The sequence below is a fragment of the Calypte anna genome, chromosome 24 (assembly GCF_003957555.1).
Source record: "Calypte anna isolate BGI_N300 chromosome 24, bCalAnn1_v1.p, whole genome shotgun sequence".
In the NCBI taxonomy this organism is placed as follows: Eukaryota; Metazoa; Chordata; class Aves; order Apodiformes; family Trochilidae; genus Calypte; species Calypte anna.
In genome coordinates, this window is record NC_044269.1 from 5,242,228 (window position 1) to 5,256,809 (window position 14,582).

At 44.2% G+C, this 14,582-nt stretch overlaps 1 protein-coding gene across 6 annotated transcripts in view; it reads left to right on the forward strand.

The window, feature by feature from the left end:
* The window catches only part of NCAM1 (neural cell adhesion molecule 1), a 75,985-nt gene that overhangs the window by 22,942 nt on the left and 38,461 nt on the right, over positions 1–14,582 (forward strand). For all 6 annotated transcript variants that reach the window (XM_030464743.1, XM_030464742.1, XM_030464741.1 and 3 more), the window contains exons 2-3: positions 12,549–12,623; positions 14,089–14,307. In XM_030464743.1, coding sequence (XP_030320603.1) covers positions 12,549–12,623; positions 14,089–14,307 — 294 coding nt within the window. The remainder of the gene's footprint in view (positions 1–12,548; positions 12,624–14,088; positions 14,308–14,582) is intronic.

The following is a 14,582-nucleotide window of genomic DNA, read 5'->3' on the forward strand; positions in this document are numbered from 1 at the left end:
CTTTGTGGCTGTAAACTCAGCGTGCCAAATAGTTTGAATAACTGTAGCCCTCCAAGAGTGGATGTGAAACATAAAAGCCACAGTAAATTCCTTTTAATGCCATCCTATAAAAACCAGAATTCCTGGTTCAATAATTGGGGCAGGAGAATGGGTGACCTCCTTGTTTGATGCAATCATTAGCTTGCTTGGCTTGGTTCACAGTCTACTTACATTCTGTATTTAACTCTGCAGCCAGTCATTTAGTGTTAATGATGCTGCATTCATTAACATCCCAATGAGACTTCTTTTCTTTTTCATGCTTTTCTTCATAGGGAAATCATTCAGGTACCTGAGCCTGGCTGCCCACGTGCTGCCATGGAGCATGGGTGGGTTTTACTGCTTTTGTTGGGCTCTGGGAAGGGAAGGGCCCTGGAAGCAAATTGGTTTTCATGTCTGTGGCTGCAATTTGCATTAATGCTTCTGATAGACACAGGTGAAAAAGTAATTGGATGTTACAGTGTTAAGAATGCCAGTTAGCATCAGCCTTGAGAAGATTGCATGGAAGTTTATTATTATTATTATTATTATTAATTTTCAGCCATATTTCCTTTTCTCCTTAGAGATGAAAGAGCATAAATCATACACCAGAGTAAAGAAAGGGAAAAATAAGTTATCTGTGGATATTAAAAACAATTGGACTTGACTAAGCAGGCTGAATCTGGGGCCTCACAGCAGTTCTAAATCACAGAGGAGAGATCTTGAGAGAAAATAAGGCAGCAGCTTGGCTTTTGTAGCACACGTGTGGTTGGCCCAGGCTGTTCCCTTGCAGATCACAAGTGTTTTGTCTGTTACATCTTGCTGGTGGCTGCTCTGTGATGCAGGGAATATCCCCAAAGCTGTGATTTACCTCTGCAATAGGATGTGGGCAGGGGTATGCAGTGTGAGTGGGCTCCAAGGTTTAGGTCAGTAATTTGTGTGATTTATGTATGTTATGTATACTACACACCGAGACAGGCAAGTGTGGCTTGGTTTTAGGATCAAACCCTGTTCTTCTATCAGGGCAGCAGGGATCCTGCTGGCATTGCCATCTTACTGTGCCCCTGGCTAAGCATTCACTGCTCCCCAGACACCAGCTGGCTCTGCCATGGACATGGAGAGCAGGATTTATTTATCTGCCTCCTCCTGGCTCTCACTTGAGTGTCCCAGAGAGGTCCCTATGGAAATCCTGGCTAGCAGCTGTCCCCAGGGACCTCAGAGCAATGTGTAAAGCACTGACCACTGTCTGGAAGTCAGCTTCTGCCTCTGAGCTGAGCTGAGCTGGCAGGGAAGCCAATTACATCTGTTACCATTCCAGATCCTTCGTTCTTTAGGATCACTTTCAGTGTGTGTCATCTGTAGGGATGCTTGCAGCCCAGATGCTTGCTGCCTCATCTCAGGAGCCACAGTCAGAGCAGAATTTGCAATGTACAGTCTGATTTTTGAAGGGCTGAGGAATGGGCATTGGGGTCACATCTGCTGCTTCCTCAGCTCAAGGAGGGAAGGAGCTTGTGTGATACATTTACACGTTTTCCCTGTGGCCACAGGAACAAAACCAAAAATACCTCTTGGAAATGAGGAGTTAGTGACCAAGTTCTGATTTCCTGATAGGAAAAGTACCCCCGGTCTCCCAGGCAAATGAAAGGCATTTTGTTGGTTTGTGGGGTATACAAAGGAGAGCTTGGACTCTCTCAGTGGTCTCTAGAAGCAGACAAAGGGCCTCACCTACATTTATGATCATAGCAAAAAAATTAATAAGTAGATACAGCAGTGAATGTAGTGCTGTAGCTCCACCTGGTTGTTTTTTGGGTTTTGTTTTTGCTTTTAATTTTTTTTGGTGGGTTGTTTTTGTTGTTTTATGGGTTGTTTTGTTTCGTTTTAACTTTTTTTCTAATATTGCAAATGGAGCTGTGTTCCCAGTTTCTGAAAAAAATCTGATGTCCAAGATGAGGCCACTGAGGAGAGTGTACTTGGTAGTGACCTTGAAGTGCCCATTGCTGTTGTTGGAAATCACTGCTGCTTTCCTTTCATGCTTCAGAAACTTGGGTTTGTGGGTAGGCTTCTTAATGGATTGACCCAATCAGAACAGAAGCAATTTAGGATTAGTGGACATGTTTTTCTTTCCTGTCAAATGACTCTTGGATAAGAAGAGTTTATTATTTTAATTCCCTGATCTGCCTTGTCTTCTTGCAGACTGGCCTAGCTGTTTTTCCCTGTGATTTTTGGGGAGGGGAGAGTCATCTGGCACACGTTTCTAGAATTTAATTGTGGCATACAGAAATACACTGTGGCTCAAAATAAACCCATCCATGGCTCTTGACACTGGAAGAAAGCTTTCCAGACCCACTGTGGTCTTCATTACAGCAAAGAAAGCAGTTGTTAGTGGCAGGAGAAATTTATTCAGGAGATTGCTATTTCTGCAATGTCAGAGTTGTGCAGCTGTGTCCAGGGAGTTGATAATATGCTTGCCAGGGCCCCCATCTGTTTCCAATAAAACATGTAGGGGAAAAAAATGCAAGTGTGTCAGGAAAGAGCAGTTGTGCAGTGCAGATTGGGAGGTAAGTCCTAGCAGTTGTCTGCTGCCAGGTTTCCCTCCCTCTCTCTCCATATCTTCATAATGAGAAGTGAGCATCTACGTTTTCCTCTCCCTTTTTTTTTTTTTTCCTAAGAATAGGTATTATTATTATTTATGCTCTGACAAATGAGCTGGAGGGAAGTACATTGCATAGCTGTGGTCCTGGGCAGCCAAGCAGCAATGAATCTCATTAGGCCCATGCAGCACTCAGTGTTCAGTCCTCTTCCTGCAAGTAAATGATCCAGGGTGGGTGTCTGCTGCCTCTTGGAATGCCTGGTCAGAAGATGCACTCTAGCAGGGTGGGTGGAAGTTTTACTGAAATGCTTTCTCCTCTACAGAGATGAAGGGGTGTGATGTAAGGCAGAAAATAATGAGATTATTTTAGGAAGAATTTGAAACTCAGTTTGCTTTCACTTGAAAGTCACAGAGTGCAGGCAGCATTGTACCTTCTGTAACTTTTCTTCAGTTTTTCTAGCTTTGTAACACAAAATCCATAATGTGATTAATTGTAGTGAAACCAGTCACAGATGGGATGAGAGGCACTTGAGCCAAAGATTTCGTGGATCCTCGTATCTTACATAGAAATTTTTAAGCCGTTCTGATGGGATTTGGCATCTCAAACCCGTTGTTTTTGGTGGCTGCAAATGAATATTACTTTTCCATGAGACTGAATTAACTTTGGTGTCAGCCCTTCGTTCCACATCAAGGCCTCTTGAGACAGTGGGAGAGGGAAAAACGGGAACAGAAGGTCCTTCTTTGCCCTTCCATGGCTATTAACCTTCTGTTGTCTGCCTGAGTCAAATGTCTGAGTTCCAGTGGGAAGGGTGCTCGTCCCTGCCTGCAGTGCCACTGCCTGGGGCTGTGTTTGGAATGCTCAGAATGTCTTTAGATTTGGGCTCCCAGGAGATGGATGCTTTCCAGTCTGTTCCATCCTGAGCTTTGGTGGGTTTGTTGGTTTGTTTGTTTGTTTGGGTTTTTTGCCATGCAAGGTTTGGTATAGGAGCACGTTAGGATCTTGGTGTATGAAGTGTTATGTGAACATAGGATAAAAGTAACAGGTGGTGCTTTTACAAAACTGAATTTCTGTTGGAGCAAAAGGGATGGAATGGATTGAGAAGTGAAGAGAATAAGGAATGGAATAGGTGGAAACAGCCTGGAAGTTGGACAGTCTCCTGAGAGATCAGAAAGGCATTCTGGCACCTGTCCTCACATGGCAGAGAGTCCAAATGAAATACTGGTGACATTGTCAGTCCAAGTGAAACACTGGTGATGTTGTCATTTTGCCATTTTGGAAGAAGAAGTAGGATCCTGAGCAGTTCAGCAGCAGTGAACTTAGGCTGTAGAATCCCAAGTTTCATCAGATAAATAAAGCATTACAGGCAGCACCTTCCCGACAGGAACAGGTGACTTTGGGAACAGAGGGTGCTTCAGAGGTGATTCAGTGGGGTTTTAGCACAAGGAGCAGTCCAGGCCTTGTGCCAGCTGGGAATTTACAGCTGTAATTGAATGAAACCCTGATGTACAGAGGTGAAAGCAGCTGCTGCTGATTGCATGGCATTAACACTGAATGAAACCCAGGAGTCCACCCAGGGATAACTGCGTGTGCTTTAAGTGCTCTACAGCTTCCCACCAAGCAGATATTTAGGGAAAGGGTTTGCTGACTGTACTTGCAGTTTGTGTCACCCAACTCTGATCCTGGTCTGCAAGGAGCTGGGAGTCTGGTGGTATAATTGTGAATGGGGTCACTTTGTAATACAGGCAGCAAGTGAGTGCAGCTGCAGGGGCTGCATGTGGGGAAGGGCTGACCTGTAGGCACAAGGAAATGAGGTTTTAAGGAATTAGGGATGTGCTTGGGACAGCTGGCTGAGAAACCAGCCACAGGGGGGAAAAAAAAAAAAGCAGGAAAAAAACTGAATCTGGAAAGCAGAAGCAGCTGTTTGTGAAACTGATATTAAGTGTTCTCTCAGATGAAGTGTTTGCTTCTTCTAATAACCAAGGGTATGTGCAGCTTTTTATTTGTTGCTGCTTTTTGGCTTCCCACCCCTCCTTTGATCCACAGGTAATTGGTGTTTGTAGCCCAGGAACCAGATTCAGGTATCCTTGTGCATCAGTAGCAGAATGAATGGGGACTTGGAATGCTCATGTTTCTGAATTAGTTGCCACTGAACAACTTCTGGGGCATTGCTCATCCCATCAAGCTTTTTTTCCTACAACCTAATTCTGCTTTCTGGCTCCTTTCTGGCCTCACCTCACCCCGGAGTCTTCCTCAGCCTCATTCTGCCTTCAGTTCCAGGGATGTTTGCTGTTCCTGAGCCATGGGTTACACACTCCCTCTCGTGGTTTGCTCAGGATGGTGCTGGGTAGGACAGGGAACCCTTCTGGTTCTGTAGCAGTGCTGAAAGCATTCACCCAACCCTGCTGGTAGATGTTTCTTTGTGTGTTTTAAAATGCAAAGCTATTAAGTAATTGCATTTGACATTTACTACTCATTCCAATAAAGTGGGTAGATTTTTTTTTTCTTTAATTTCTCCTTAGAAGGAAATTGCTTCAGTAATTTCTTTGGTTTATGGTAAAATTATTTCTGGTGTCCAGAATAAAATGTTTCTATATGCTGTATGTTTCTGAAAACTTTTCTGAAGGGATTGCTCTTTGTCCTCCCTGAGGTATTGATGTTGTGCATGCAGAGAAGGCACTCACACCCAGGGATTCTGACTCAGGGATTCTCCCTGTGCTCCTGCACTAACTTCTCAATTAATCTTACAGATTGTAGAGAAGTGATTGAAACAGATTCTCTGCAGAAATGTCAGCAATTGCTGCTTTGACATGGAAATGTACAGTTATGGTAATAGAGCTAAATCAGAACAATAAAAGACTGGACTGTACTACACCCCTTTGGATTTTGGGTCAGATAGCTTGGTTTCAGTGTTCAAAAGCAAACAGCAGCCAGGTTGTAGCTCTGGGAGCTGAGCCTGAGTGCGCTGCTCTGCAAGTGTGCTGTGTTACTTCAGGGTGAGATGTTCCAGCTGTAATTAAGCAGTCTTTGCAGCCTTCTCCAAAGGCTGTGTTGGCTCTCAGTCATTCTTACAGAATTTATTTCATTAGTAAACTGAGAAGCCCCAATGTGTGCAGAGAGTGACTGCAGAACTCTGAGATTTTTCTCTTTTCCACCCATGCAATTATCTGACTTGTTCCCTATCAGATTTATTGGCTCTGCTGGATGTAGCATAGGTCCTGCTAGGGCAGTTTGCTCATGGAATAGATTTCATCTGTCTGTGTCCTGTGGAACTGGAATTGTTGGGGGCTGCCTTGCTCCATTTTGGGTTCCAAAGCAGCAACCACAGAAATGCTCTGGCATCCTCCTTGGTTTAGCATTGGTGGAGCCCAAACTTTGCTCTTCTGCTCCATTGAAAGAGAGGTGAGGAGACTGAAGTGTAGGACCACGTTGAATCTTTATGGGAATGTAAAAGAAAAGAATAAAGCTCATGTGAGGGTAAGCTGAATTTTTTCAATCCTTTGTCACTGTGAAATAAAGATAATGGAATTTAGTGCTAACTGCTGCTGCTGTGGCTTCCAGAGCAGATTGGTAATGGGAATTATTGATCACCTCTGCCAACTTTATTGTATCCATTTAGTTTTTATGTAGTACATCATCCTTAAAGCTTATAGAGACTCCCTTCTACATAGTCTCTGTAAGGCCATTTTACACTTCCCTGCTCAGCTGTCTTTTTGTCTGAAATGAATGCAAGTGTTGGATGGATAGAGACAGAGCTGTGCTCATTTTTGCTTAATTTTGCTGGTGATTATTTGCACGGCTGCAGATCTGGATAAGGTTGTGAGATGTAGCACTGGGTGGTTTGGGTTTGTGGTTTTGTTTTTTGGTGTGGCTTTTGCTTTGTTTGGTTTTTTTTTTAGCTGAGAAAAATTAGCTTTTTAAAATGGTGCTAAAAGGCAGGGTATTCATGGGAGAATGGAATTGGAAGCATTCCTTTCAGTATTCTGGAGTTGTGATTGCTCAAATGAATCGTAAAGCCAAATCAATGTTGTGATTATTTTTGTGTGTGTGTTTGCTGGGTCTGGGGTTTTTTTTTAACAAGAAAAAAAATGTGTGTGCAGCAATCATGTCTAGATTTTGGAACCTGAAGACCTCTTAGCAAAAATGGTGCCACTGATAGATGTCCCTGCTTGTTAGAATTAAGGAAATTAATACAATGGAGCTTTAGAAGACAGATAAATAAGCCCCAGCCATTAGCAAATAGAGGTCAGGTGGAGTCTGTCCTTGGCTATACCTTATCCCAGGGATTAACCTTGCCTACTTCTATTTTAAAGGCTGGTGCTGACTATTGTTGGACACCACCTGACTGCCCATGTTGTGACAGAGGAGCAGAGGCCACGATGAGAGACCAGGAGACTTGTGCTAAGGGCTCTTCAGATTGCAAACAAAACAACAGTCTCTACCCTAAAGAATTCAGCTGCAATTCTGGTCTATATAGTCCCTATCAAGAGCTGTGCCCTGTCATTAAACCTCAGTTGTCTTATATTTGCTGTGGTGAATTCTTGCCAGGTTTCCAGGAGACTTCCCAGGACACAGGAGATAAAGTGTTTGCTCAGCTCCTGGCCACTTGGTTTCTGTTTATCCTGTCAGACACAGCTGATGCTCTAAGGCATGGGAGGGCAGGTTGGTTCTGTAGCCTTTTTCTTTCTTCACCCCTTTTTGAGCTCCTTGGCTGTAAATGATGTCTAAATCTGAGTCTGTGTGAACTGTTCCTCTTCTCTGTCGTGGTGCCTGAACGAGGAGAGCCACTGATTTATTGCCTGTAACTTGAAATCCCTCTGACAACTACATAGCTAAAATAGGAATTCAGCAACAGAGAGGAGGCAGTAAACAAACTCTTCCCACTCTTGCCTGAGGGCATTTTTTATTCTCTTCAACTGTGTTGAAGAGTTCGTTCCATCACCAGAGGGATTTCATTGAGCTACTCAGATAAGTGAGGCAGGCAGCTGCCAGCCCTGGTGAGTAGTGCAGGAAGAAAGGTGCACACAGGGTGCAGGAATGAAGACAAGAACCTGCCACACTCTGTAGTGATGACTGAATCCCAGGAAAGAGGAAAATCAGCATGGATGATCTCAGGCAGAGAGCTGCTTGGTGTTCTGCAGAGCTGTTTGCTGACCGTGAAAGGATGGAATTAAACAATCATAAGTGGCAGGGCACTTTCTAATGTTATTGTAAGCTGCATATCAACAACAGCTTATCTGTAGGAGGTGGCATCCAACAGTCCTTTCCTTGTCCTCTGGCTGGGCAGGAAGAAAGGCACTGACAGGATGCCCAGACTGGCTCAGGAATCCCCTAAATGTGTGTTTGGGAGCACTGTGCTCAGCAAGTCCCTGTGTGCAGCATGCAGAGCTCCCTGCTTGTAGTGACCACAGCAAGAGCATCCTCTCCTACACCAGCTGCACATCACCCTCGGACCACTGATGTCTGGGGTTTTGTTTTGGGTTTTGGTTTTTTTTTTTTGGTCAAATGGTTCCCCTCTAAATGTTGCTTTGGTCGTGCCTTTCTCTTTGCATTTCACCATTTCACACCTACAGTAAGCTGCTGTTTGCTTCCTCTCTGAATCCTTCTGTCCTGATATTCCTCCAAGGTATCCCCAGTCCCCTCCAGTTCAGGGCAGAATTACTGAGCAGTTGCCATGGTGATGCAGGAGGGGCTGGAGCTGCAGAGCAGCTGAGCTCCATCCCAGCTGCTGCCTCCTACTCCTGAGCAGTCAGGGGATTTTAATAAAGTGACCATGTACAGGAGGCATGTCTTTGTCTGCTTAAGCCTTTGTTGCATATTAAATCCTGAGGGCTTTCACCATAATCTGCTGAACTCACAAGCTTTACAAATCCTACCCTTACTCAGACATGAAACCCAGTAGTTTTTTCCTGAGCAGTTTTGTTTATTTCTGGAATTCAGCCTGTGCTGTGGAGTTTTATCAGGCAGCTTGCTAGAAATGAACAAAATTCGGAGTCTTTATGAACTGAACCTAAGGTTTGACCTTTAAAATTAGTTTTATCCATATTGTTTTATTTGCCAAAAGGTGATGCCTTTTTTCTTTAGCTTCACTTGCATGTTGCAGAAGAATGTAACCCAGAGGAAAAGCAGTGGGAACAGAAAACTGAAAGTTTGTGCTGTTGCTTCTAGGTTTTAACTTGTAGCTCTTCCCACAAGCTTGCATAAATTCCTTTTGTTTCTGGGTGTGCAAATGGTGTCAGCAGGCAGGGTGAGCTCTTCTGAAAACCTTGTGCTTGTAAATGTGCAGTACTGCAGATCTCTGAAGTGTTTTTAGTGTTCCAGAAGTGTTTTTAGTGTTCCAGAAGTGTTTTTAGTGTTCCAGACGTTCCAGTTTCATGGCCCATGATGGATGCTCAGGAGCAGGGTGTGCATCAGCCCTCCTGTTCCTATGGGGGTGACTGCAGTTCCTCACACTCTGCTTCACTGGAGCCCTTTTGAATATAGAATATAATAGATATAGAACCAATACCAGCAATTAACACACTTTCCTCTGCTTGAAGTGCCACGTTATTTACATGCCAGGTACAGCCTGCTGTGTTAGCCTCAGGCTTAGCCCAGCAGGAAGACATCCTCCTGCCTGCTACCAAAATCATGATTTAATTTGAGCTCATTTGGTTTTGTTGAAATGTAAAACTAATTATATTTGACTACAGATGAACAGGAAGCAGCATTAGCAGAGTTTTTCAAATCAATGGGGAGTTATTCAGCATCATTTGGGGGCTGGGGAACTTTGTAACCAGAGAAAAGATACGGGAGAGGGCAGAGCTATAAAAAGTGTTATTGTGTGATTATGAAGAGGCCTTTTAATGCAGTTATTATGTGATGCTAAAAAGGCCCTTATTGCTTGAAGTTGGAAGTGGAATACAAATAGGCTCACAGTGTCTATTAAATGAAGAGTGCAAAAAATAGTCTCCATTTTCATGAACTGCAAAGCAAAAATAACAATTAAGTAGTGATTAAAATCTGTGGCAGTGATGGGTTTGTTGGTTTGATCATATACTACCAATGTTTAGCAAGTAGGGGGCAATTGTTTGTCTAATTTAAGGCACAGTTCGATGTTAGGATGAAGGTTTTTATCCAGGTTATGGTGTCAGCAAATTGTTCTGCTGGTAAGGGCTGGTTGAAACAATTAGGGTTGAATTCTCCTCGGTGTAAAATAAATATAAATGAGGCTGATGTGAATAATTCAGAGAAGCATTTCTTCTCAGATCATTTGTGACTTCCAGAAGTTATCTCCAGTTTCCCTGACTGGAGGCTGCTGGACAAACACAGCTCAGCTCTTTTGTGTCTAATTGAATCACCAGGGCTGTGCCTCCCAGCCCTTTGTCAACTCACTTTGTAGGAGAAACCCTTAACATTGTTTGCAAACACTTTGAGAATGAAAACCAGGGCAGGTCCAGACTGGAGCAGACCCACAGCCTATCCAGGCTCTTCTCTTGGCTCCTACAGAGAATCCCCACCAGAAGGAAACACAAGAGACTGAGAAAAGCTCTTGAAAGTGCAGAAGAGGTCCATTGGTATATTCACAGTGTTGTGTGGCAAAACAAAAATTAATTTCTTTTGGATCTCAGTTAGCTCAAAGCCATTTTACCACTGTTTGCTGGGAATGCTTGGCTGAGTGGGAAGGAAGCTGATGAGTGGTCTGAATGCACTTTGTGGGGCTGCTCTGGGGTCCCAAGGCAGGGCTGTAGGGGAATGAAATCAGAGTTTGGTTGTGTTCCCAGCTGATATGAAGTTCAGGGCTCAGAAGAATGTCTTGGACAGGCTAAGAGGGGCTCAAGACTTTTATGTCCCCTTCTTCTGAAAGCCTCTTGGCTTCCAGGCAAGGCATCCAGTCAGGCATACCTGCAAATGTTAGCCAGAACTAGAACACACAGTACTCACAGCTCTGGTTTCAATTGAATCTTGGCTGGGTTATCTGTTTATTGCTGTGTCCCAGCCTTTTGAGATGGAATACAAGCATTTATCAGTCTAGCCTGTTAAAATCTGGTAAGAATTAAACTGTGGCATGGACTTTGCACTATTATTATCCTTTGTGGACCCCCACTGGCTCCAATTAATTGCTTCCAGTTTGCTCATGAAGAGAAATGCATGGCAGAATGGTTCTTGGCCAGAGAAATGTGCTCAGACACCTTTATCAGGAAATCCTGCTACTTCTGTCCTCCTAATGGTGGCAGGCAGTGCTCCTTCAGTCTGGGGGTAGCTGTGTATTTCATGTCAAACCTCCCAGCCCATAGGTCTGTTTTGCAGGTCCTGTAAGGAATGTTGCCATTGGCACACACCAAGAGGTTTTCATTTCTGAAGCAGTGTTGTGTTTCTTAAAAACCCAGATGTGCTTGGCAGCTAAAACTAATGTATGCCTCTGTGGTCTGGAGGTAAAATCAGCTTCTGGGAGAGAGGAGTTTTCACACATTACAGCCTGAAAACAAAGAGGGTGACAAAGCATTTGCATGATGTTGCTGAGAAGCACTCCATGGGTTAGAGGAATGGCTGGAATAAGGTGCTTGTTTTCTGCAAGATAATGGCTGCAGGTTTGACATAAAACCTCTTCATTTTGGTCTCTTTAAATTCATGGCTGACCTGGACTTGTTAGGCCACAGAGCTGCTCCAGGATTAAGCTTTAGCTGGAGGAAAGCCAGAATCCAATTACATTTTCTGCCTAATAGGTCATAATTTATGCTGTGAAGAATGGAGTGATGTTGCTGGGGGAAAGGGTATTAGGAATGCTTAGATGTGCAGTTTGGGAGGCTAATTGTGAGTGAAGATCCATGTGGGGGGGGTGCTTTCCTTTCTCACTTCTGTAGGACTGATGTCCTTCAAATCAGAGGATAAGTAGTCAGGCTGGACTGGACATAACAGAGAGCTTATATCTGGTGAGCTTTCATCTTGGCTGTCTAACTTGCTTTGGTTTGATTGTTGCTTCTCCGCTTGTGCAAAACCAGAACTGTTTTAATAAATTCAGCATCTTTGGTTTCTGGGGACAGTTCCAAACTGCTGTGTTCCTTCTCTTTTGTCTATTAAATGTTAATCAGTTTCACTTTTGCTAATAAATGAGGGGGAAATGTTTGTTTCAGTAGTGAGACTCCAAATGTAGACTCTTGGAGAGCTGCTCAGAATGGTTCCTTAAGTTTGAAAGCTCATCTTTTAATTCAAATTCAGATTCAAAAACTGAACCTTGGACTTCTGTTGTCAATGTTGGTCTTTTTTTTTTTTTTTCTTTTTGCTTTCTGTGTGTAAATGAGAAGGCTTTTATGGAGGCAGTCAGTTAGCAGTACCACAAAGCTGAAATCTGGTCTGGAGGAACTTGGAGGTGGAAATTTGAGCCATTTAAGATCTCTTTTTAATACCTTTGCATTCATTCCATACAGCAGAGAACTTTCCAGCATCCCAGAATATGACTCCAAAGTTCAGATGTTGGAAGTATTTGTAGAAGAACAGCTATTAAAAAGAGCCTATAGGAGTAGGCTACTTAGTCCTTGCTGCACTGAATCTAATGAACCTTTAGCCCTTTATTACACTTGGCTCTTTGTACTTGCAGTTAGGTTTGGGATTGGATTACATTAAAGTAATGTAGTTGAGAGAAATTAGTTTACCAGAAATAAACCAGGCTGAATGCAGGAGCTGAAGGACAACATAAGTACAAGGAAGGTGAAAGTACCCCCAGACAAGACACATGTCCATACTTCTTCTGTGTCAGTGGGTAAAGGTTTCAAGGTAAATCAGCCCTTTCTGTATCCTCCCATCTGGTTTTATAAAGGGCTGGAAGAAACTCAGTGTTAATGAAGCCAAACCCACTCCCTGCTGTGCTCTCCCATTGGATGGGTGGAGGATCCCAGGGGATTGGGGAGCTGGCATTGTTTTGCTGCTCCTATTGTCTGACCAGCTCCTTGCACTTCTCTTTCCCAGCCTCTCTTCAGGTGGACATTGTTCCAAGCCAGGGGGAGATCAGCGTTGGAGAATCCAAGTTCTTCTTATGTCAAGGTGAGAGATGGCATCAGCTGCCTCCATCTGGGTTTCCTTGGAAGGGCAAGCAGTGGGGATATCCCTGGGTTAAAAGCCCCAGTGCTGGCTCTGGCTCCAAGTACTCTTGCTCTTTCTTTCTGAGATGCCCTCATGGTTTATAAGGTTGAGTAGCAAAGGCAACACTTGCTGGTAACAGTGAATGCATTCTCCCTTAAGAGCTGGAAGTAGAAAGCAGCTCCAGAAACTGATTTTAAAATTAAAAACCAGGTTACTGGAGTGCTGTCTGTAAGCTTGAGTAATAGCCACACAGTGGCACCTTGTATCATTCCACAGCTCTGTGATCTTTTGAGTTTAGAATCAAACCTGTTGTTTTTCCAAATTATTTCTCTAATCAACTGCTAACAGCTATAATGGGAGTGCTAAGTGACTTGGGGGTTGTTACCTCTGCAACTAAGGATTTTAATGCTGCTGAAAACCTGCATTTCTTGTGACACAATTCACTGCTGCTGCCCCAGGCTGTTCTGCACAACGTGCTGCTGGCACAATCCCTCTGCCCCAAAGCAGCTCCTACAGATTTATGGCATTTTTCCAAACTAGCACCCACGTGTCCTCTCCAGAGGTTTTCTAGAAGGCTGCTAGCCTGGATTCTGATGGGAGGAATTAGTATGTTGGAACACTGACATGGGAACATCCAGAAGCATGACAACAGAGCAGAGAGGTGCTCTGGGAGCAGAATGCACTGAGAGGACCAAGCTCCCTCAGGAGGATGCTGACTGAGACAAGTGACAAGGCTGTCTGATCCCAGGGTGCTTCACTGAAGGGTAATTTGTTAATGCCAATGTATTTAAAAATAAAATACTCCAAGCAAGTGACATAGTGATAGTATTTACATTCAGAATCTCCTGAGATCAATTAAGGCCCCTCCAACAATAGGAGCTTGTCCTGAATAGCAGAGCCACACTGGGAAATGCAGAGATGGGTGCTGCAAGGAGGAGGCAGCCTGGAAACACTTCTGATTTACAGTCTGAAAATTCTGATTTACACTGCATGCAGCAGGAGGTTTAAGCAGGAGGTCAGTGCCAGAACTGCTGCTAAAACATTGTCAACATTTTGGTATGCAGAGTAGCCCAGGCTGCACATAGGGGTGTTTATTGAAAACACGATGGAGCTGAAGCAGGAAAAGATTTTTATTGCTCTGTGTAGTGGAGGAAGTGGGACATGGGACCCCAGGATACAAAGAGGGATACATGAGCTAAAGTGAGTGTAGCCCCTTAGATTAGAAAGCCAAGCTAATACCATTTTTGCAGGGCAGCAGCTGCACATTCACTGTGCCCTGAGAGAGTTTCCTTTGCTTGCTTCATGCAGCAGCAGCCCTTCCCCTGGGTCAGTCTTCTGCGTCGTGTTACTGCTCGTGCTTATTCCCTCTGTGCAGGTTTGTTGGGAACTGACTTCAGTTTGCTGTTTTCCTTCTTCTTGTCTCCAGTGGCAGGAGAGGCCAAATACAAAGACATTTCCTGGTTTTCTCCTAACGGGGAGAAGCTGACCCCCAACCAGCAGCGCATCTCCGTGGTGCGGAACGATGACTTCTCCTCCACCCTCACCATCTACAACGCCAACATCGATGATGCTGGCATCTACAGATGTGTGGTCAGCTCTGGGGAGGAGGGAGACTCCGAGGCCACCGTCAACGTGAAAATTTTCCGTAAGAGAGTGACTCCAAGGCTGTTTTCTGGGCTGCCTTGAACGTGGATGAGGCAAGATTAGGGAGGCAGCAATTTTACCTTCCTCAAACCAGGCTGGTTTCCAAGGGCAAGAAGGAAGGTGGAAAAAAAGGGGGTGTTAGGATTATGCAGCTGTTTTCTTTACCCTCAAAACCAAGAAGGTGGGAACGGGGACCTTGGCCCATCAGGGCACTAAGCAGCATGTCCACTGCTTCAGTTCTTCTGAAAACAGGGGAGCAGGGTTGGATAAATAATC